At 36.1% G+C, this 24,647-nt stretch overlaps 2 protein-coding genes across 2 annotated transcripts in view; both read right to left on the bottom strand.

Annotated features, from left to right (window-relative positions):
- Positions 1-11,814, bottom strand: part of LOC135225268 (uncharacterized) — a 155,793-nt gene extending 143,979 nt beyond the window's left edge. The window contains exons 1-5 of the mRNA XM_064264597.1: positions 11,737-11,814; positions 8,645-11,273; positions 4,335-4,429; positions 3,384-3,410; positions 426-557 (exon numbers count right to left, since the gene is read on the bottom strand). Of these exons, the coding sequence (XP_064120667.1) occupies positions 426-557; positions 3,384-3,410; positions 4,335-4,429; positions 8,645-11,273; positions 11,737-11,814 (2,961 nt within the window). The remainder of the gene's footprint in view (positions 1-425; positions 558-3,383; positions 3,411-4,334; positions 4,430-8,644; positions 11,274-11,736) is intronic.
- A 2,255-nt stretch (positions 11,815-14,069) lies between these two features.
- On the bottom strand, positions 14,070-23,735 carry LOC135225267 (uncharacterized). The gene has a single exon (XM_064264596.1). The coding sequence runs from the start codon at positions 23,733-23,735 to the stop codon at positions 14,070-14,072; it is 9,666 nt and encodes a 3,221-aa protein (XP_064120666.1).
- Positions 23,736-24,647: the final 912 nt, after the last annotated feature.

The following is a 24,647-nucleotide window of genomic DNA, read 5'->3' as shown; positions in this document are numbered from 1 at the left end:
CTGCATTTATTTCAACTGTTTATTTTGTTTAGGGCTTTTCTGTATGATTTCAGCATACTAGGCTTGTTAAGTTCAAATCAAAATACTTTCTTTTTTGGAGTGTGGAATGGATTAATCAAATCTACATTACTCCTTGCCAGAAAAATTCTTTTGGTTTTCAGACAAAATGGGTTTCAGACAGTCTTCTGGAATGGATTAAGTCAAGAGTACCAAGGTACCAATGTATAAGGAATGGACTAGTACCAAGAATGATACCGAAGCAAAATTAACCATTCAATCATTTTGAGTAAGAATAAGTGAAAAAATCAAGATAAAAATAATACTACATAATTCAAAATAGTGCATATATATCATGAGATTTTCAGATGATAAAAACTTAAATCTTTATAATGTTTTCCAAGTAACCGTAAAATGATATAACTCACCATCATCACAAGATGGACAAAATAAATGGTGACTACTGTGCCAGAAACAATCAACAGAAACACAAGCATGCCATTGGACACTTGAGGTTCTGCTATTTCTGCCTCAAAGCCAAATGCCAAGCCCTCAGGAAGCTGAAATGTAAGGAAATAATTACTTGGAAAATAAAAAATATCATGGAAATATATAAAGCAAGAAACAGCTTATCTAGAATGAATCAAAGTAACAGCAAGTACTATGTAATATCTACGACGTTAGCATTTCTTCTACTGAATTGACAAGCAGTTTCTGTTGTAAGCCAAGAAATACAACATATAATAAGTATCTACAACAAATCTTCTCACCAAAACCTTGACTAAAACTATTCCACCAAAACCTTGACTAAAACTATTCCTAAATTTTCATAAATTTTCAATTATAAAATATCCCTTCCTTGAACCAACAAAATATCATTAAAGATCTTTTATTCTAATCTGACACAAGCATATTCACTTGAATGTAATTTTGATATAAAGTGCCCAACTCTTTCCAAACTAGAACAAAGCAGTAAACATACTTATTGTATTATAATTACATTGTGAACAAATTATGAACAAATTATTGACGAGATATTTAAAACTAACAACTAACCATAATCCTGTAAAAATATGTAGTATGTTCTTGCAGTCATAGATTATTCTTCAATTCCATTACATCTCAATATACATACAGCATGTCTAAGATCTTATAAAAGTAAGACTTACAATGTCAATTTAATAAGGAAAATGAGAGAAAAAAAATCTGATTCAATAAACATGGAACTAAATGTATCCTAAATTCACCTGCAACTTGCTTAAAAATCCTATTCCCAGTGATGTACACTTCAATTCACCTCATAGGGAAGCAGATTTAACTGTAACTAAATCAAGTTCTGTACATATCTGTACCGACACCTTCAAAACAAATCCATTTCCAATAAAAGATACAAACACAAAAAGCAAAAAATCCCAAAACCCCAATCAGAAACTAGACAAAGTTCAATTCCTTTTCAATGCATAGACATATACAGACAAGACATACACATCAAGTCTACAAAGAAAAGCAGCATCAATAACCATGCCTTCAGGTAACCATGTGAAAAAAAAAAAAATATATCCAAAATTCAGGGATAGTACATGGCTGCAAACTCGCCCCCCCACTCCCCCATACTATACAAGTTAGCTTATGAAACACAAGTTTATGAGCTCTTATGTTTATAAGCACATCGCACCTCTTATGCAATAGTACCATTTCATATCATAATTCAACTAGATGACCTGGTTGACTGACAGTTCCTAAAATGAATGTTGAATGCCTAGTGGTAAGAAAGAAAAAAACAGAGAAAAGATAAAAGTTAAAATACTGAAAGCAATATAACTAGAAGGTACATATTATATTAAGTGTTAACATTTGCAGAGTCCTACTTAGTAAATATACCCTTAATTATTCCTAAATTTGGTTTAAAAGAATGAGACATCCTCTCTGCATAATGTTAAGAGAATAAAATTAACAGCATAAAGTTTTAGCTAAAGATAAAAATGTAAGATATAAGGTAGGCTGCACAGCTCAGCTACAAGCAAAACTAGGAATACAAAGCTTGCTTCCCCATCAAAATAAAGAAAAGGCAATGTATATCTGACCAAAATAGAGGAATCCTTTGCTTGTCCTAGTCACAATTAGCAATGAAAAAATAACATTTGATAGAGACTATTTGCTGACATAACACAAACCAAAATGTATAATACATTGGACATTTTCTCACATGTAATGGCATGCTAAACACGGATGACAATATGAATTAAAGTTGATTTTACATCACAAAGATACATAATACAGTACAGAAAACATAGCAATTCATAAAAACACATCAAATGAAAGATTCCAAAAGCAATATATAGTTCAGCAAACTATTATGGTCTCCAAATTGTTTCTTTGTTGAAAACACAAGTATTATTAATACTGTACAATTACAAAATAACCAAACAACACAGTAACTGGTGGTTCTACTGTTGACGAGAATGTATATGACAAATATTTCAATCAATTTGTATTTTTCATAGCTAACTACAGTATCATCTCCCACTAGTAATTATAATAATGTACATAATGCAATGCACGATAAAATACAAAATGGGAAAGCATAAAATAAGGACTATTGCTCTATAGTTTTAAATCCTTCCTCAACATAACTATATTAAGTATTTTCCTATTTTTACATGAAAACCAGTAGACAATGAAGCTAATTGCATGGTAAATTCATGAGCATGAAGGGAAAGTGACTGGTAATTTACATATTTAATAATCATATACTTTTCCCAAAGTATAGTAATTTACATATTTAATGATCATATACTTTTCACAAAGTATAAGAAATTATTTATTCTGTACTGATAAACAAAATACTATTCTGCCTACTTCCAGCCTCATACCTACCTATGAATAATGTAATATAAGACCAAAGCTTCAATGACGAAATGGGACACATAATTGACTAAAAGGTTTTTTTTGTACAGCAAATTCAACAAATATCTTGCTTCACATTTCATGAAACTGACAAGAAAAAAACTTTCCAAATGACTTATAACCAAAAATATATTTCTATCGGTATAGCATTAAAAATTCTACTGAAAAAACGTAACGCATTTGTTCACTTTATACTCTTCACATAGTGATTGCTTTAATTTGAAAGTCAAGCATAGTATGTTCCATATCATGAAATAACTGAAAGGAAATACAATGATGCAAATACAATAAGCAACATGGTTTTAAATAAAAAAAAAATCAGATTAGGACTTCTACCATTCATAAGTAGTCTTAGTTGAAAACATTAACTGACTAATATCCAAATTGGATCATTATACCTTGCCTAATATTATAAAACCAAACAGAACCAGCTTATTAGCCACACATCAAAGCAAGCAAACAAACATTAGTACCAATACCTGAACAGCTCCTGTTAAAGCCAACCACTGTTGGAGAGAAAAATGGCGTTTCATTCTACAGTAATACTAGTGCAATTCCCTCTTTTAGAGAATAATGCTGTCTCTTTCAATTAATCACATTCTTTCTCACCATATTAATTGGAAACTAAAACACACGATATAGGTTGTGATCTTTACATCATGTGAAGAAAGGGCTGAATGCAAATACTACCAAACACTGTCAGTCATACTGTCTTTTAACACAATTTAACCCCGAGTTAAAAAAGTAAACTTTAATTGCCATAAATTTATACAATGCAATATGTATTATTATAATGCTTTAACATAGTTTCCCAAAATTAAACCAAAAGTTAATAAAAGAAAAATGCTTATGTGTAGTATGCTTTTGAAACTGATGCTTTCCTTAATACTGTGCTCCTTCCTAAAGTTTTCAACTGAGAAACAATCTATGGTATTCATCTAAGAATATGAGTTAAAGAACCAATTTAGAAATTACAAATAACTTACAAGAAACTGATGCAAATTTACCAACAATGTAATATACAATTACCTTATTACCTAAAACCTAGAAGTTGATATAAAATAAAAAATGCATTCTTCCAACAAGTAGTAAGACATGCTCTTAAAGTGTATTGAGAAAATGTTATCTCAGAATTAAATTTTGTGGTATCTTTCACCTAAATACAGATTCAGAATGGTCAAGTACATTCTGTAAAGATTGAAGAAGATACTATGGTAAATTACTCTAAAACTTGAGGTTACTTCAGAGATATATAGCCTTATAAAACACCTTATTTTCTCAAGTTTATTGATACATAGAATCTATGCTACAGACTAGGTTTTAAACAGATGACTAAAATTGATACAATATCTAAAAAAAAGTTCCTCAAATGAAAGAAAAATCATCTGACTCAGAGTTAAACCAAACAACAAACAATGACTCGGTCTTACCAGATTATGTGATGTCTTTAAGAGACCCTCAGACAATGACATATCAGCCGATTCACCCTCTGAAGATTCAGATCCATCCATGACTGCACCTTCACCTAGGCAAAGGAACAAACAAAAAGAAGTGAGCAGTTATGTACACATACATTTATTAACCTAAATACAGTGACCTGGATTTTTATAAAAATATACGAGACACAAGATTTGTTTTTTGAAAAATTGCTTTCTTCTATTATATGAGACTGAATAATACATTATTATTTGGATTTAATTATATGAAAAACACATATGCTGAAAATACATATCAAACACTGAAAAGGTTTTTTAATTTACTTACACACATTTATGTACTACATTATAAATTTCTTTTGGGAATATATCAAAACTTTTTACTAACACTACTACAGTAAATACTTAAGCAATGTAAAGTATACTGCAAACTGAATTCTCTAGCATAACATAATATATCCTGTACTTACAAGTTTCCACATTAGATTTCTTGTTACAGAAATCTATAAAAATATAAACATATTAAATCAAGGGGAAGTAAGAAAAAACAATAAATTAAACAAGATTTCTAGCATATAATAAACATGATATCTACTATATACTCACAAGTCACCAGTGAATAAACCATTTTTAAATTTATGTTTTTCTTGCTGCAATAAAATGACAAATTTTTTAATCAATTAGTATTTTTCATAGCTAACAAACCTGTTTTAACAAAAGGATATTTCCAAGTGCTAGCTGGTAACCGGTTAAAAACAATCAAGATTGTAAGCAACGTATCTGTGAGATCTGGCAACTCCTGCGCGTACGAGGTGATAGCTGGTCAGAGACTGCGCACCACCTCGTGACGTATTTAGTCTTTCCTCAACTGCCTTAGGGAGTAGGACGCTATCGCTTTGTTCTCCTTCCAAGCCAGTTGATTTGTGCCCATGTTCCTTTTTTTTTCAGTGTGTGTGTGTGTTTTATGGATTCTACCGAGTCTCAACGGCCTCATCAACGCATGTGCCCAGGCATTCACGATTTTCTTTGCTCAAGATTTTTAGCTGCTGTTGTCACAGACCCACATACGATGTGCAGTAGGTAGCGTGCTAATTATTGTACAATTACTAATCCTTGTCTAGAATGTCATTCCTGGCCTAAGTCGCAGTGGAGAGTGTTTTATAGGAAGAGGGAACATAAAATTTACATACCCACCACACACTGAGAACAATACAGTAATAGTTTGAGATCAAAGGTGGCTCAACCACCGATGAATGAAGCTTACTTTTATTGCAAAGGTAACACTTGAATCCTACAATGATTTCTTCTAAAAATAAAATTATTATGGAAATAAACAGGTATAATCTAATATTCATTAATCCACCAAAAAATGCTGTATCACATCACCTGGTAAGGTATGGTAAAATTTTCAGAAATTTCCTAATATTTGAACTTCTTGAATATATATTGCCATCCAAATTTAAAATTCTGTCAATGATCCCTTGTCTCCTTAGCTTTATGAAAGACGGCAGTGCATAGTATATCAAAATACAAAACTAATATTCAATCTGAAAACTGCCATCCTCATCCCACCCAAGTTGCTTGGATGTATCAGTATAGGCTAGCCATAATAGTTTTGAACCGGCATTCAACATGTTACAGAGTTGCCCTGAAACTGGCTAGCCTACCCTTCTCTTTATCAAGCAACTAAATGTATATTTTTCCAATAACTCCACATAACATTAAAATAATGCAACCAAAGACCAACAATATATAAAATAAAACAGGTATCTCTTGTTTTGAAGTATGGACTCTCACTTCTATCACCCCAACTATGACTACACTAACCAAGATGAAGTTCTTAGATTCACAGGTGGGAGATATAGCCTAGGTTAGGCTAGAAGGAATGCAAAACTTTTGACTTTGCAAATGGCCAACACTTCCTCTAAGCATAGAAGTCTGCTAAATTCATCCTCACAAGGCCTAGTCTATAGAATATAAAGACAGTAAGCTACCATTATATAACAATGTAAGATGAAAAGAAGCTTGGGGTAAATGACTGAGTGGCAACATAGCAGCCACCTTCCCTAAAATGTATTTGAACTAGCTGCCATGAGCATTAGTCAAGTGTTGTGGCCCACCAAGACCTCTAAGTCTACGCTCCTCTCAAAGAAAGTGATTCCCCCTATATTATGAAATAATGGCATAATTCAACCACTTTTTCGGGAAGTGGCCGCATTCTGAGAGAGGTGGCCGCTATGTTGCCGCTCAGTCATTTAGCCTATGCCTGATCAGTTTTCCTGGGTATCCTTATTTCGAGCAACCTAAATATGCAGAAATGTCTGTTCATTCTTCCCCTAGAAATATGAAGCAAACTTCCTTGGCTAAAAGTCACTCATACAGGTGATTACCAGGCCTAATCTAGCTAACTGGAAAAATCCAAAGTTAGGTAGGTATAACTACATTATGCTTGCTCCAGGAACTGAGCCTACCCGACCCAGCTTAACATACTACACTTAGGCCCTAGACTTTCCAGGCTATACTAGCTTAACTGGAGTAAAAATCACTCAAACCTCATCCATAACACTAGGCTACGCTCCCCATAAATTAGGTAAGCTGTATGAATAGTTGTAGATATATTCTACATAAAAAATTGAACGTAAATTATCAATAATAAAAGTCATAGCTGACATAAAAAAAATAACAAAAACAAAAAACTCACACGGACACACAAAACATTTAAACGAACTTACGGGGAGCAATACCCCACCCCTATTCCGATCGTCTGTTTACATCAAATCAGCTGATGACTGACTACCGTAGCATTTGACGCGTGCATAGACACAAGTTAGCTAGAGTCTGCGAAACACATCACGTTCGGTGCGTGGGTGCTGCCATCTTTATTGTTGAGGCGTCTTCGTTACAAAAGATATAACATATACTAATAGTCTTCAACATTTTAAAATCTTTATTAGTATCATTAGAACGCCGAAAACTAGCCTCCAAAAGTTATCACATTCCACAACATCTTTCACTCCTTATAAGTATTGTAACAAAAAACCATAAACAGGAAGTCTACTAATATTCAATTTCAAGTGAATATTTTTGTTTTGAAGACGCAGTCATTCCTGGCATAATTACGATAAGGTTTGAAACAGCAAAACACAAACCTCATTTTACTCGAATATTTCACTTGAAAATCAATCAAAATTACTTTCATACTGGTAACTTCACGGGTTCAACCAATCTAAGTAACGCCTCCCAAGCATGATCAAAATGTGTCAAGATCAGTCAGTCTTTTACTCGTTTATCTCTCTCTCTCTCTCTCTCTCTCTCTCTCTCGTCTCTCTCTCTCTCTCTTTATATATATATATATATATATATATATTATATCTATATATTAATATATTATATATATATATATATATATTAGTAGTGTGCGCGCGTGTGTGTGTGTTTAGTTTCGTTGTCGAAAAGGACGTACGATCGGAATTTGATAGTTGGTCGACACACTGCAGACTAAAGTATAAGGGGGTCCACACAACCGCAAAACATGTAGTAAACATACGTCGGCACCTTATCGCCTAACTAAATAACACTTACAAAAGACCGACGACCGCAAATGAGAAAGAACCTTCTGACACGCAAACATGGGAGGGGGATGTGATGTTACAGATTATGTACTCATTGGCACTTCAGACATGCAAACAGGCACATGCAATTTGCAAGCGAAACTCCTGTACATTTCATAAGAAAATAAGGAAATCAACTTTGTAAACACAAGGTCTCTAATATGAATATGTTGAGAAAAAACTTCCAAAGTGAAATCGTAAGTGTGAACGCTTATATATCAGAGATGAATATCAAATGTATTTATCAACCGCACTCTAAATGTGAATTTTCGTGGTTTTACACTCGATTCTTTTCGTTTTTCCTCTTTCGTTTTCTCCAAATTCATCTAAATGATTTATTAACTGATGTTATGTTTCTAAAGTACTGGAATCGATATACTACAGAAAGATGCTACAGCAATCCTATGCAGCAACTAGCGCTGTGATGTACACCATCAAATCTTAAATAGGCTTTATTCAATCCTCAAGGTATTTTGTGGAGGTAACTATGATTAAAAATCACACACACTATACCGCACTGCATAAGGTACTTGTAATTTTCAAAAGGTTCACTCAAAATAGCAAGGTTCCTGTGATGCAGTAAACTGGCCTGATTATAAAGCATTAGGACAATGCAGCGCTTTCAACTTACAAGGTTCCAAATTTGCATACTTTTCTGATGAGCTACAGTACCATAATATTCAATCCAAATACCTCCAAGCTCTCTGTCCAGGGCCTCCTCTTCCAAAAAGGCCACTATCTCCAGACCAGCATCTTTCACTGATACAGCCACAACCATGGCCATCTCCATTACCTCCACTAGAGAAGCAAAGATTTTTTCCTCTATGGCAACATCATTACCATCAGACGATTCCGATGAAGTGACAATACTTTCCGACTCCTCTGCCTTTGAAATCGACTTGTCATCTGATACAATTTCCAGTTTAACAGAAGCTTCCTTATAACCATCTTGTATAGAGGGTTGACCAGCCATGTTCAAGTCTCCAGCTTCAGTAACTTCCAAAGAATCGGGTGCTTCTACACTCTGTGACTTGCTTTCAGCTTCCCTCAACGGTATACTCTCCGTTTTAATTATTATTTTATGAGCTTCATCATCCACTCCATCAAGGACTATCTCAGACATGGGTCCACTTAATCCAACCTGTGGCTCTTCAACTTTAGGCACGTTTTCTTCCGTCCTCTTAGTCATCATTCCATCATCATCAATTTGTATCACAGCATCCATTTCACTTACAAGCTTGATGGCAATTTCTTCTGAAGGTAATCCTGACTCAGTAAGTTCATCCACTGCCCTTTCTTCGAGTGGATCAGCTGACTGCTCTGTTAGGAAACTGCTAGTGACCGCGAGCTCCTTATGGCTCTCATGCTCCTGACCAACTTTTTCAAAATCAATTTCCACTTCTTCCACATCAATGGCATGTAAAGGTTCCTCAAAAATAATTTGTGTGATATTTTCTGCCATGATACTAGTTTCCATTGCCTCAAAGTCTTTCTTCTCCACCTCTAATGGCTCTGGAAGTCGTTTTTCTACAACTTCAGACACAATGGTAGTTTCTAATGAACTATCTTCTATCAATTCAGCTTTTACCTCAGGCTCAGTGATTACATCAGTGCTGCCACTAATATCACCCTGAGTTAAATATATTTCTTCATCAACAGGCACAATAATTTCCAAGTCTTCAATAAAAGCACCTTCACCAACATCAATTCCTTCAGCACCTTTTTCAAGAGAAATCTCTTTTCCAGCAACTGCAGCATCTGGTATCAACATAATTTCTTCCATAAAAGTTTCTAGTTCAACTGTGAATCCTTCAACTAATACTTCTGTCCTAGTTTTGATCTTCTCATCTATACCTACCAGGGGAGTGTCCTCTTCCAAAAATCGCTGACCAATTTCACTTTCTTCCAAATCATCACTGTACATAACTGTTGTTTCTTCTACAGCAGAGGGTACAGTCCCAACACCTTCAACATCAGTTTCGGTTACTTCAAGTGATTCTACAGTTGGAGGTAAAATTTCAACATCTTTCAACAAAGTTTCTTGAGAAATTTCCATTACTTTATCAGTGACTTCATCTTCACCAAAAATTGCATCCACTATTGTTATACCAGCTCCCAAAGCTTCTGCAAGTGCATTTTCAGCATCTTCCAAATTTAATTCAGTTTTTGCTGTAATTTCTTCTACTACAGTCCCAGCAACAATTTCAACAACTTCCAAAAGTTTTTCTGGTTTACTGTCAATCTGCTCTATAAAAGCAACTGGAACCAATTTATCATCTTCCAGAACTAATTTGGGTATGATTTCAATCTCCTCAAAAACATCATCTACAGTAATTTCACTGCCAGAAGCAAAATAAAGTTCCAAACTAGGTTCTGACACAATCTCTTCACTAATAACACCAGAGGACATTTCGTTATCTTCCAAAACCTTGCCAAGTTTGATTTCAACTTCCTCTCCAATGTTACCTGGAGAAGTTTCAAAAGCTTCTGATATTGATGATACGTAAGTATCTTCAGGTATTGTTCCAACTGATAACTCAACTTCTGAGATTACATTAACCTCTTCTGTAACAGTTCCACTAATAGGTACCTCAACTTCTGCTGTTATATCTGTCTCATCTGTAACAATTCCAATAGGTACTTCAACAACTCCTGGTTTCATATCAATCTCATCTGTAACAGTTCTAACAGGTACCTCAACAACTTCTGGTGTTATATCAATCTCTTCTGTAACAGTTCCAACAGATATTTCAACAACTTCTGGTGTTAAGCCTGTCTCTTCTATAACAATTCCAACAGGTACCTCAACTTCTGCTGCCAAATCTATCTCTTCTGTAGCAGTTGCAACAGGTAACTCAACAGCTACTTGTGTTATATCAATCTCTTCTGTAACAGTTCCATCGGGTACCTCAACAACTTCTGATGTTGAATCAACCTCTTCTGTAACTGTACCAACAGGTAACTCATCAGCTAATGGTGTTGAATAAAATTCTTCTGTGATGGACCCGACAGGTATGTCAGCAGCTCCTGGTGTTATATCTATTTCTTCTATTACAGTTCCAATAGCTACCTCAGCAACTTCTGCTGTTACATCAATCTCTTCTGTAACAGTTCCAATAGGTACTTCAACAACTTCTGATGTTACATCAATCTCTTCTGTAACAGTTCTAACAGGTACTTCAACAACTTCTGGTGTTACATCAATCTCTTCTGTAACAGTTCCAACAGGTACTTCAACAACTTCTGGTGTTACATCAATCTCCTTCTGTAACAAGATTCCAACAGGTACTTCAACAACTTGGTTGTTTACAATCAATCTCTTCTGTAATCAGTTCCAACAGGTGTACTTCAATAAAACAACTTCTTCTTGGTGTTACATCAATCTCTTTCTGTAAAACAGTTCCAAACCAGGACGTCCAACACTTCTGAATGTTTACATTCAACTTTCTTCTCCTGGAATTAACAGGTTCTTAATTCTGGTACTCAATCTGTTTTAAATTCAATTCTCTTCCTGTAACAGTTCAACAGGTACTTGTACAAATGGTGTAAATTAAATCAATTCAACTTACTGTAAAACCAGTCCAAAAAGTTACTTCACAACTTGGTGTTACAACAATCTCTTCTGTAACAGTTCCAACAGGTATCAACAACTCTGGTTTTACAATCAATAATCTTCGGTAACATGGGTGTTATACTTCAATCACTTCGTGTTACAGTTCTAACAGGTACTTCAACAACTTCCTGGTTGTTTCCAGTCAATCTCTTCTGTACGAGTTCCAACGTACTTCAACAACTTCTGGTTTTACATCATCTCTTGCTGTAACAGTTCCAACAGGTACTTCAACAACTTCTGGTGTTAACATCAACCTCTCTTTAACAGTTACAACAGGGTACTTCAACTTCTGCTGTTACATCAATCTCTTCTGTAACAGTTCTAACAGGTACTTCAACAACTTCTGCTGTTATATCCATCTCTTCTGTAACAGTTCCAACAGTTACTTCAACAACTTCTGGTGTTATATCCATCTCTTCTGTAACAGTTCCAACAGGTACTTCAACAACTTCTGGTGTTATATCCATTTCTTCTGTAACAGTTCTAACAGGTATTTCAACAACTTCTGGTGTTACATCAATCTCTTCTGTAACAGTTCCAATAGGTACTTCAACAATTTCTGATGTTACAGCAATCTCTTCTGTAACAGTTCCAATAAGTACTTCAACAACTTCAGGTGTTACATCAATCTCTTCTGTAACAGTTACAGCAGGTACTTCAACTTCTGATGTTACACCAATCTCTTCTGTAACAGTTCCAACAGGTACTTCAACAAATTCTGGTGTTACATCAATCTCTTCTGTAACAGTTACAACAGGTACTTCAACTTCTGATGTTACACCAATCTCTTCTGTAACAGTTCCAACAGGTACTTCAACAAATTCTGGTGTTATATCAATCACTTCTGTAACAGTTCCAATGGGTACTTCAACAACTTCAGGTGTTACATCAATCTCTTCTGTAACAGTTACAACAGGTACTTCAACTTCTGGTGTTACATCAACCTCTTCTGTAACAGTTTCAACAGGTACTTCAAATTCTGCTGTTACAACAATCTCTTCTGTAACAGTTCTAACAGGTACTTTAACAACTTCTGGTGTTACATCAATCTCTTCTGTAACAGCTCTAACAGGTACTTCAACAACTTCTGGTGTTACATCAATCTCTTCTGTAACAGTTACAACAGGTACCTTCTCCAAAACTTCTTGGTGGGTTACATCCCAAATCTCTTGTCTTGAACCAGTTACAAGACAGATATTTCTTAACAACTTCGGTTTGGTGTTACATTCAATCTTGTTCCGCTAACAGTTTTCAAACAGGGTACTTCGAACTTCTGTGTTACATTGATCTCTTCCTGTAACAGTTTACAGGTACTTCAACTTCTGGGTGTTAACATCACCTCTTCTGTAACAGTTTCACAGGTACTTCAATTCTGCTGTACAACAATCTCTTCTGTATCACGTTCTAACAGGTACTTTAACAACTTCTGGTGTTACATCAATCTCTTCTGTAACAGCTCTAACAGGTACTTCAACAACTTCTGGTGTTACATCAATCTCTTCTGTAACAGTTACAACAGGTACTTCAACAACTTCTGGTGTTACATCAATCTCTTCTGTAACAGTTACAACAGGTACTTCAACAACTTCTGGTGTTACATCAATCTCTTCCGTAACAGTTTCAACAGGTACTTCAACTTCTGTTGTTACATTGATCTCTTCTGTAACAGTTCTACCAGGTACTTCAACAACTTCTGGTGTTATATCCATCTCTTCTGTAACAGTTCTACCAGGTACTTCAACAACTTCTGCTGTTATATCAATCTCTTCTGTAACAGTTCTAACAGGTACTTCAACAACTTCTGGTGTTATATCAATCTCTTCTGCAACAGTTCCAATAGGTACTTCAGCAACTTCTGGTGTTAAATCAATCTCTTCAGTAACAGTTCCAACAGGTACTTCAACAACTTCTGGTGTTAAATCAATCTCTTCTGTAACAGTTCCAACAGGTACTTCAACAACTTCAGGTGTTACATCAATCTCTTCCATAACAGTTTCAACAGGTACTTCTTCTGCTGTTACATCAATCTCTTCTGTAACAGTTCTAACAGGTACTTCAACAACTTCTGCTGTTATATCAATCTCTTCTGTAACAGTTCCAACAGGTACTTCAACAAATCCTGGTGTTATATCAATCTCTTCTGTAACAGTTCCAACAGGTACTTCAACAACTTCTGGTGTTACATCAATCTCTTTTGTAACAGTTTCAACAGGTACTTCACCTTCTGTTACATCAATCTCTTCTGTATCAGTTCCAACAAGTACTTCAACAAATTTTGATGTTACATCAATCACTTCTGTAACAGTTACAACAAGTACTTCAACAACTTCTGGTGTTACATCAATCTCTTCCATAACAGTTTCAACAGGTACTTCAACTTCTGCTGTTACATCAATCTCTTCTGTAACCGCTTAACAGGACTTCAACAACTTATGGGGTGTTATATCCATCTCTTCTTGTACAGTCCAATAAGGTTCCAAATTTCACCAACTCCTTGTGTTCTATTCAACAAACTCCTGGTGTTATATCAATCTCATTTGCAACAGTTTCAACAAGTACCTCAACTTCTGTTATATCAATCTCTTCTGTAACAGTTTCAACGAGTAACTCAGCAGCTTTTGGTGTCGTATCTCTCTTTTCTATAGCAGTACCAACAGGTACCTCAAAAACTTCTGATGTTAAATCAATCTCTTCTGTAGCAGTTCCAACAGGTAACTCGTCAGTTACTGGTGTTAAATAAATTTCTTCTGGAATGGACCCAACAGGTATGTCAGCAGCTTCTGGTGTTATATCTATCTCTTCTGTTACAGTTCCGAAAAGTACCTCAACAACTTCCGATGTTATAGCCATCTCTTCTGATGCTGTTCCAACAAGTACCTCAACAGCTTCTGTTGTTATATCAATATCTTCAGGAACAGTTCCAATAGGTAATTCTGCAGATTCTGATGTTATATCAGTCTCTTCTGTAACAGTTCTAGCGCGTAATTCGGTAGCTTCTGGTGTGATATCAAAATCTTTTGTAACAGTTCCAATATGTATCTCAACAAATTCTGCTGTTATTTCAATCTCCTCTGTAACTATAACAACAGGTAATTCATCAGCTACTGGTGTTACATCAATCTCTTCTGAAACAATTCCAACAGGTAACTCAATTTCTGTTGTTATATCACTCTCTTCTGTAACAGTTTCAACACACAACACAGCTTCTGGTGTTTTATCTGTCTCATCTGTAACTGTTCCAATAGGTACCTCAACAACTTCTGTTATATCAATCTTTTCTGTAACAGTTCCAACAGGTATTTTAACAGCTCCTGAGGCAGCTGAATATGAAATTACAGTATCTTTCAAAATGGCCTCTGCAGCACTGTCACTTTCTTCTAAAAGATCTTGAGGTGTGATTCTAATTTCCCCGTCAAAAGTATACAAAATATCTTCTGCAGTTTCCAAAACAGAACTGGGTAAAATGTCAATCTTCTCAAAAACAATACTAGCAGCCAGTTCACCAAGTTCCACAACACGTTCTGGTACAATTCTAATTTCCTCCACGACATCAGAAGCAATTTCACCACCTTCCAAAATGGCTTCTGGTGTAACCTCGGTCTCTTCGGCAGCAGCAGTGTTTTTTTCATCCGCCAAAATTGCTTCAGGAGTAATTTTAATCTGTTCTCCATCATCAGATTCTGTGTCATGAATTTCCAAAATGGATTCGACTCCAATAGCTTGCCACAATGTATCAGAAACAAAGTCATCACTTAATATAATTTCAGGCACACTAACCATATCAATCTTTTCTGCAACACCTATCACATATTCTTCCTCTTCCAAACGACTTTTTGGTTTCATTTCACCCACTTCTTCAACAACACTAGAAGCAATTTCATCTTCCAAAAGTGCCTCAGGTGTAATTTCAATTTCTTCTTCGATATCAAAGGCAATTTCATCACTATCCACAAGGGCTTCTAGGATTACACCAGTCTCTTCTACTGGGCTCAAAGCAATTTCGGCATCTATGGCAGCTTCAGGTGAGATTTCAATGTCTCCAAAATCTTTGCTAATCAGATTTTCAAAGTCTTCCAGAACAACTTTAGGTGTAATGTCAGCTTCCTCCAAAACAACACTAATTTCTCCATCTTTCAAAATTGCATCAGGTGCAAGTTCAAGTTCACTCTCTTCCGAATCAGCACATAAAACACAATCACTATCTTCCAGTACAGATGCAGGTATGATTTCTATCTCAGAAGAAAAGTAATCCAGTATCTTTTCAATCTTGTCCACAACAGAGTTAAGTGTAATCTGGTTATCTTCCCATACATCTTGTGTAATTTCATCTTCCAGAACTGAGATGATGGTCCTCTCTTCTTCAACAAAAACAACTGGTGTCATTCTATCTTCCAGTACAGCAGCAAAGTTAACATCTTCCATATCAGCACCTGTAGTTTTTTCAGTCTCTTCTATTATGGATGTAAATGCACTTTCTACATTGTCTAGAATACTAAATGGTTCCATCTGCATACTGTCATCCATAGCAGGAACAGATTCATTATCCTCCCAAAGGTATTCTTGTGTTACTTCCATTCCTTCCGATGCGACTTCACTACCTATAAATACAGCTTCAGCTATCATTTCCATCTCTTTAGTTGCAGCTGCTTCCAAAACAATTTCAGGTGTGACACTTTCCTGCACAGCAGTATCAAATAATCTATCACTGTCATCAAAAATGGAATCTACCTCCTCTACAGCAGAAAGAACAATTTCCCTTTCTTTCAACTCAGGTTTCAAAGTGACTCCAATCTCTTTCACAACAGCAAAAACAATGTCACTGTCTCCCAGACTAGCTTCTGGTGGACTTTCAATCTCTTTTACAACATCAAGTGCAATTTCACTATCTCCCAGGAGAGTTTGAGTGGTCTCGACCTCTTTCACAACGATGTCTACAATTTCACTGTCTTGTATACTATATTCTGGTGCAACCTTAATCTCTCTTACAACTTCCTTAGCAATGTCACCGTCAAACTCTTCCTCATCTGTGTCAGATGTAATTTCCTCATCTACTGACAGAGGTTCTAGTAGGACTTCACCCTCTTTCTTAACAGCATATGGGAATATTTCAGACTCTTCCAATATAATTTCTGGTATCATTACAATACTTTCCAAAGACTCAAAATCTTCTCCCAAAACAGCAGGAGATGCCAGTTTACCTTCTTCCAAAACAGATCCTAATACCTCCATCTCCTTCACATCATCAAGTGGAATTTCACCTACTAATTTTCCTGGAATAATTTTAGTCTCCTCTTCAATGAAGTCAGAAACATTACCCACATCCAATAAGATTTCAGTTTCTTCTGCAACACTAACTGCACTGTCACCAATTTTCAAAGCCCTTTCCAATATGACTGCAACCTCTTCTACATCAGATTCAATTCCAGCTTCTAAAATAGTTTCTTGTTTGGATTCAATGTTGTTTTCCATTTTGAATCCTATGGCAACTTCAATTTCTTCAATTACTGATAATGGCAAAGCTTCAGTCTCTTGCACCGCCGCCTCAGTTGTAATTGTAACTTCTTTAGATTTAACAATCTCTTGAATATTAGTGTCAACTAAAATGGCAACAGTGTCTTCCTCCATACTATCTACTGATTCAAAATCACTAACAAAAGCTTCAAGTGCAATTCCAATATCTTCAATTGATTCCACCATATCTCCGACAATGGCTTCAAAGATAACTGGAACTTCACCAACAACAGCTTCAGCTAACTCTATAACTTCATCAAAATCATCATTGGTAATTGCAACCTCTTTTTCCTCTACAACAGATACTGGTAATCTCACAACCTCTTCAGCTTTAGATGGGCTTCCTAAATCTTCCAGAATACCTCCAGTTGACTCAACCTCAACAACACTTTCTGGGGTAATAAAATCATCTACCTTCTCAACGCTTGTGCCAACTAATTCCTTTAAATTTGTCTCAGAAGTTTCAACTGTGCCCTCTTCAGTGACAGTTTTGAATAATTCAGCAATTTCAACAGAAACTTCTTCTTTTATCACAAACTCATCTTCCTCTGAAACATTTCCAGTTGGTTCAGCATGTTCACCAACAGAAGTTGCAGGAATAATTAGAACTTTTTCAGTTATATTTTCAGATGGTTCAACAAACTCTTCAAAGACTTCTGTAAACATATCTATTATGGCTCCAGTTCCTTCAACAAATGCCTTGCCAAAAATTTCAGAGGTAAGACCCATCTGTTTGGTCTCGACACCGCTTCCAGTCTCCTTAGCAGGCATTTCAGTTGAAAATCCAAATATTTCTGCACTGCCATCGATTGTTTCAATTCTCTCTTCAACAAAGCCATCATATGTAACTGCAAACCCTACTTTTTCACCTGCTGTTCCAAACAGTTCAACAATCTCTTCAGTTGGAGCTTCTACTGTATTTGAAAGTTCCTTAAAAACAGTTCCAGCTGATTCCACAACCTCTACAGCAGAAACTTCAATGGAATCCTCCATTTTAATTGCAACACCTTCCCCTTTAACAATTGGTAGAGTCAATTTCAAAATTTCTTCGGCAGACATTTCGGTTATAATTGAATCCTTTTCAATGAGAGCTTCAAATGGTTTGTCAATCTCTTCCACTGGAGTTTCAAGCTTGACTGCAGTCTCTCCATCTTCAATAACAGAATCAGCTGATTCCATAAGTTCATTAATAGAAGCTTCAGCAGTAAACTGAAGCTCTTGAGTTACATATTCAGTTGATCCAACAATATCTTTAACGAAGGTTTCTGCAGTTACAACAGCTTCTCCAATTACAGATTCAGTTAATTCTACATTTTCTTCATAAACACCTGTAGTGATAATCTCATCCTCATCATCAACAATTTCATGTGTTTCAACTGCATTTTTAGCAAAGGCTTCAATTCCAAACGAAATGTCGCCAGTAATGCCTCGAGTTAATTTAGTTGTTTCTTCAACACAACAATCAAGTAGAATGACAGCCTCTTTCTTATCAGCAGTAATTTCAGCTTCATCCACAAACATTTCAGATGTTTCACCTCTATCACTGACAGCTTCATACAGCTCAACAACTTCAACTGCAACTTCATCAATAATAGCTTCAGTAAAATTGAAAAATTCATCATCAGTGATTCCTGAAGTAATAGCAAACTCTTCATCAAAACTCTTTGCAGTCAGTTCAACAACCTCCTCAGCAGAAATTTCAGTTATAAGTTCAACTTCTCCCAGAATACCCTCTGGTGATTCAAAATTAGCATAAGTTTCAACTTCCACAATTTCTTCAGTTGAAATTTCAGTCATTGCTTCATTTTCGGATGCTTCCACAACCATTTCAGTTTGAATATTCAATGAAAATGAAGCCTCCTCAACAACAGCTGCAGTTGACTCCTCAGTCTCCTTAGCAGAAACTTCAACTGTAATTGTAAAATCTTCACTAACAGTTTCATCAGGTTCAATAGCCTCTTCAACATGGGCATTCATTAAAACTGCAAATTCTTCCTCTTCAACCACAGGTCCAGCTGATTTCAAATTCTCCTCGGCAAAGGATTCGGTAGTAACTGTAATATCTCTAATGACCATTACTGAGGGTTCAACACTCTCTTCAACCACTGCTTCAAGTTTATCTCCATTCTTTTCATCCTCAACAGCAGAGACTGTTGATTCCATAAATGCCTGCACCAAAGCATCAGTAGTAATTTCACTCTCTCCAATAGCATTTGCTGATGCCATGATCTCTTCAACAAAAGCTTCAGTGATTACAGCAATCTCATCAATAATGGCATCTGTTATTTCTACAAGTTCGTTATCAATAATCTCTGAGGTAATATCTAACTCTACCTCAACACTACTACTAGTTGATTCCATGGTCACTTCAGCAGAGGTTTCCACTGTAAATGTAACTTCTTCATTAATACTTTCACTTGATCCTGCAATCTCAAGTTCATCCAACACTTCAACAGAAGTATTGGTGATAATCAAAACCTCTTCAGTAACAGCTTCCGAAGGTTTATCAACCTCCTCAATTGCAGCTTCCTCCATAATTGCAGCCTCTTCTGCCTCAACAACAGGTTGAGTGAATTCAAGTAACTCTTCAGATGCTTCAGCTGTAATAGTGAAATCTTTAGTAACTGCTGCAGATGATTCGGCAGTTTCTTCAACCTCAGCTTCAGGTTTAATTGCTCTGTCTAAATCCCCACCAACAAAACTGGGTGAGTCCAGAAGCTCATGTGCAAAACCTTCAAGTGTAATTTCAAATTCTTCTAAACCATAGCTAGTTGGTTCCACACTTTCTTCACCAAAAGTTTCAAGGACTACCGCAAACCCATCAATAACAGTTTCTGTTAATTCTACAAAGTCTTCACCAACAATTTTGGAGACAAAAGCAAAGTGTTCCACTTGACCAAAGATGGCAGTTGATTTAACAGGCTCATCAATAATGCTTTCAGTTGATGCAGTAATCTCTCCAACAAAGGTTTCAAGTGTAACCCCCTTTTCTTCCTCCCCAAAAGCTTCAATTCCTCCTAAAATCTCTTCAGTAGAACTGCCAAGTCCCATTGCAACCTTTTTGCTAAAGGTTTCAGATGGTTCTGCAGCCTCTTCAAATACAACCTGAGCCGATTCCACAATCTCCTCAGCAGTGGATTCAATTGTAGTTGCAACCACTTCAGTAATAGTTTCAGGTGGTGTTACAAATTCTTTAACTACAACATCAGATTTAATCACACTTTCTCCATCCTCAAGAGCAGAATCAGTTGATTCCAAATATGTATCAACAGAATCTTCAGCAGCGATTTCAAGGTCTTCAATAAGAGATTTAGTTAATTCCATGACCTCTTCAGAAGTTTCAACCTCTTCACTAATAATTTCAATTGGAACTTTAAGTTCAACTTCAACTAATTCATTAACAACTGCTCCAGTTGGTTCTACAATTACCTCAAAAGATGTTTGAGCTACAAGTACCACCTCGTCAGCAGAAGCTTTAGTTGTTACTGCAATATCTTCTGTAACAGCTTGAGGGAATTCAACAATCTCTCCAACCTGAGGCTCGGGTGATTTCAAAATCTCCAGAGCTGAAGTTTCAACAGTAATGGTAACCTCTTCAGTAGATGCAACAATCTCTTCACCTGGAACTTCAAGTAGAATTGTCCTCGCTTCCTCCAAAATAGGAGCAACATTTAATTTCAAAGGTTCATCAATGGAAGCCTCAGATAATATTGGAATCTCTTCATCAAAAACTTCCTCGATAACTGCACTAGGTACCTTAATTTCTTCAGGAAGCTTAAAGGAAACTGGAACATCTTTCTCTACAACAGCCGTAGCTGACTCAATTTCCTTAGACTTTTCAGCTTCAATAGCAAGATCTTTCATAGAATCCAAGATCCCTCCATGATGAGTCTCAAAATCAATGGAAATTTCCATAACAGCATCTCCCATCACTTTTACAATCTCTTCAGCAGAACTTTCACTTATTGCTAAATCAGCAACCTCTTCCACTAAGGGTTCAGGTTCAATTACAAATTCTTCTATCTCAACAACAGAAGCAGCTTCAGTTGCAGCATAAATATTTTCTGTAATAACTTCAGTTGATTTAACAGTACCTTCAACTGGAGTTTCTATTGCAATTGCAACATCTTCAGCAACAGCTTCAGATGGTATACTTATCTCTTCAATTGGATCTCCATGTTTAAAACCAGCTTCCTTCTTGACTACTGAACTAGTCGACTCTACAGCCTCATCAACAAAAGCTTCATGTATAATTTCTGATTCTTCAGTGTTACCTTGGACTGATTCTACAACTTCATCAATCACAACTTCAAGCTCTTCAATTTCCTCACTGAACTCTGAGACACATGCTACCTCTTCCTTGACAACATCTCTAGTTGATTCCACATTATCATCAATAGAAGCTTCAGCTGTACTTGCAACTTCAATAACATATTCAGATGGTTCGGTTATCTCTTCATATAAAGCTCCAACTTCTTCAACATTGGATCCAGTCAAGTCCACTAGCTCATCAACAAGAACTTCTGGTACAATTCCCGTCTCTTCAATAAAATCTATGGTAGATTCCACAATCTCTTCAACAAATGATTCCAGGATTTCTGAAACCTCTTCAATAGCGATTTCGGAAAATTCTACTCCACCAAATATGCCAGAGTAAATTTCTACCTCTTCCTTCTGAACAAAAGCACTGACTGATTCTGCATTCTCTTTGGTTGAAGTTTCAGTTATAATTGAAAACTTGCCAATATCATCTTCAACTGATTCAAATATCTCTTCAAATTGAAGGTTGGGTGTAATCACTGTCTCAGAAACACCTCCCACTGATTCCATGTAGTCCTTAGCAGATGCATTGGGTACTACTTCAACCTCTTCAGTATTAGCCTCACCTAAATCAGCAATCTCTTCAACTGGAGCTTCCCGCTTAACTATTACCATTTTCCCCCCTGCAAGCTCATCAACAAAATCTTTAGAAATGTTAGCCATCTCTCCTTCTTTAACTAAAGTTTCAATTGGCTCCATAATATCTACAGTAATACCTTCAGTAGACTCGACAATCTCTTCAACCTGAGCTTCTATGGGTGATGTAAGTTTAATAGAAAGCTCTTCCTCCCTAAGCTCTTCAGAAATGGCTCTATTTATTTCTACATTCTCTTCGACAGGAGAGTCAACTGTAACTCCAACTTCATCAGTAATAGCTACAGCTAATTCAACCATCTCTTCACATGAAGATTCAAGTTTAGTTGTTAGATCTTCCTCCTCCACAGCTTCAAATGATTCTCTAATCTCCTCAGCAAAAACATCACCTGGTGACTCAACTATCTCTTTAACTGGAGCCTCATCAACAAGAATTCCAGTCAATGCCACAGTCTTTTCAACAGAAGTTCCAGGTGTAATTACCATCAATTCAATATCTTTTGTTGATTCTACAATCTCTTCCACTACAGTTTCGAATGCAATTGGAACTTGATCCACACCAGCTTCAACTAATTCTAAAACTTCAACAGAAAACTCAGAAACTACTGGAAGAATAGCCTCTGCTTCAATGTTCATGTTTTCAATTATAACTTCCTCAGAAATGGCATCTAAAGCATATGACTCTTCACAAGAGTTGCTGCTAGTATCTTCAGTGGCAGAGTCTGATACAACAACAGAAATAACAGATTCAATTTCTAGTGCTCTCTGTTCAAAATCAATATCTTCATGTGTTTCTGGAATATTCTGGACTTTAACTCCCTTTGTTGGCACAATGACATCAATACCCTCTTCAAGTAACCCTACCATAATGCCAGTTCCTTCACCAAAAGCAGCTTCTGGAACAATTTTAATCTCATCTAAGTTAACTTCTTGCACAATTTCAACATTTGTAATATTTTCTGAAACGGTTTTCAATTCTTGCACAAGTGTGACTTCTGAAATACTTTCTATTAGTTCCAAGTCCTTTATAGTATTATTTTCTTGCACATTACTATCAGTGTTCACACCATACGGTTTTAAAAGCAATTCTTGAGGGATTTCATCAGGACTAACTGATGAAGGTTCAACTGGCTCCACAATGACATCTGTTACAATATCCGTTATTTCTATATCCTCCATAGAGGGAAAATATCTACTACTTTCCACATGTACTTCTGGCAAAGACTCTGCATTCTTTGGGCTGGTTGTCATCTCAAGCTCTTTTGCAATAGTAGCTGGTGAAATATTGACCAAATTATCTGCATCAGGTGTAGTTTCATCCCCTAACACATAAATCAATTCATCTTCAAATTCAGTAACAGATTCTGGTCTTATCATACTACTTTCAGTGGCCATTGAAATCTTTTCTTCAACTTTTTCTATAGTTACAATTTCTTGGACAAAACTAGATGACATAACATCCATATCCTCTACAAGACTCTTCAATTGCTGCTCTATATCTATTCCATTTTCTCTCGTGTTGTGGCTTTCTTCAACATTCTGAGAAAGATCAGATCCTCCAGTCATAACATCTTTGTCTTCAGAGCCTAAAAATATTTCCTCGATGATTGACTCCACTTCTACCACAGTATTTTCAGCAACTGACAATCCATCCTGTTCTGCCCATTCTCTGCTTTCATCGGCTTCTACACTATCATTCACACTATCTATGACTGGAGAAGATTCTTCACTTTCTACTTGTAGCATCAATTTGGTAATATCTTTTTCTACCACAGTTGCTGAAGCATGAGACATTTCTCCTGTCTCAGGTAATACTTCATCAGCAACATCAAGTATGTCTTCATGTACTCTAGTAACTAGCTCATCATTTTGAGAATAAATACTATCTTTGAGATTTTGCATTTCTCCACCAACTGCAACAAGGCCTGGTATTGCACTTGAAGTTACAAATGTTTCACTATCCACAATATTGAAAATTGATTCTACTTCCTTAACTACAAAATCTAAAACAGATTCTTCCTCTGTATGGCTATCGCCAGTTGAAATATCAAAATCTTCCATGGCTGTCTGACTGATGGTGGCATCCAATTCTGATGACTCAGTTATATCAAGAGTTGGCAAAACTTTTGCATTATTCAAAACTTCTGCCATTTCCTCCAGGGTGAGGCCAACCAATATTCCTGAAATTTTATCAGTTTGTTTTTCATGTTCAGATTCAGGCAAAATTACAAAGTCTGACTCAACAACTACACTACGTGACTCTTGTATATCATATGGTGTTGCTACCTGTGACTCAGTGACTACATTATTAAGAATATCAATTACCAATTCTATGTCATTCTCTGCTAAATCCAACTGTGATGTAACATCTAATTCATCAAACAAGACAGACTTTACATATTCGAGCCCTGCATCCGAATCAAAGGAAGAATGATCAACCTCTTGTGATCTCAATTCCTCCACATCATTTAAAGAGATGTCCAAATCCAGTACAGTTACATCACTTACTTCCCAGTCAGGTACAAATACATCATTTATTTCCAAGTCAGATACAGTTAAATCATTAACTTCCAAGTCTGGTACAGTTACAGTATCATCATCTTCCAAGCTTGGTACCACATTTATAACATCTTTAATATCATGAGTTCCATCAACACT

Source organism: Macrobrachium nipponense, chromosome 13 (assembly GCF_015104395.2).
Source record: "Macrobrachium nipponense isolate FS-2020 chromosome 13, ASM1510439v2, whole genome shotgun sequence".
Taxonomy (NCBI): Eukaryota; Metazoa; Arthropoda; class Malacostraca; order Decapoda; family Palaemonidae; genus Macrobrachium; species Macrobrachium nipponense.
This window is presented reverse-complemented; position numbering and strand designations above follow the sequence as displayed.

Excerpts from the sequence above, each read along its gene's own strand:
- LOC135225267 (XM_064264596.1), bottom strand. The coding sequence starts at position 23,735 with ATGCTACAAGTAGAAAGTGAAGAATCTTCTCCAGTCATAGATAGTGTG.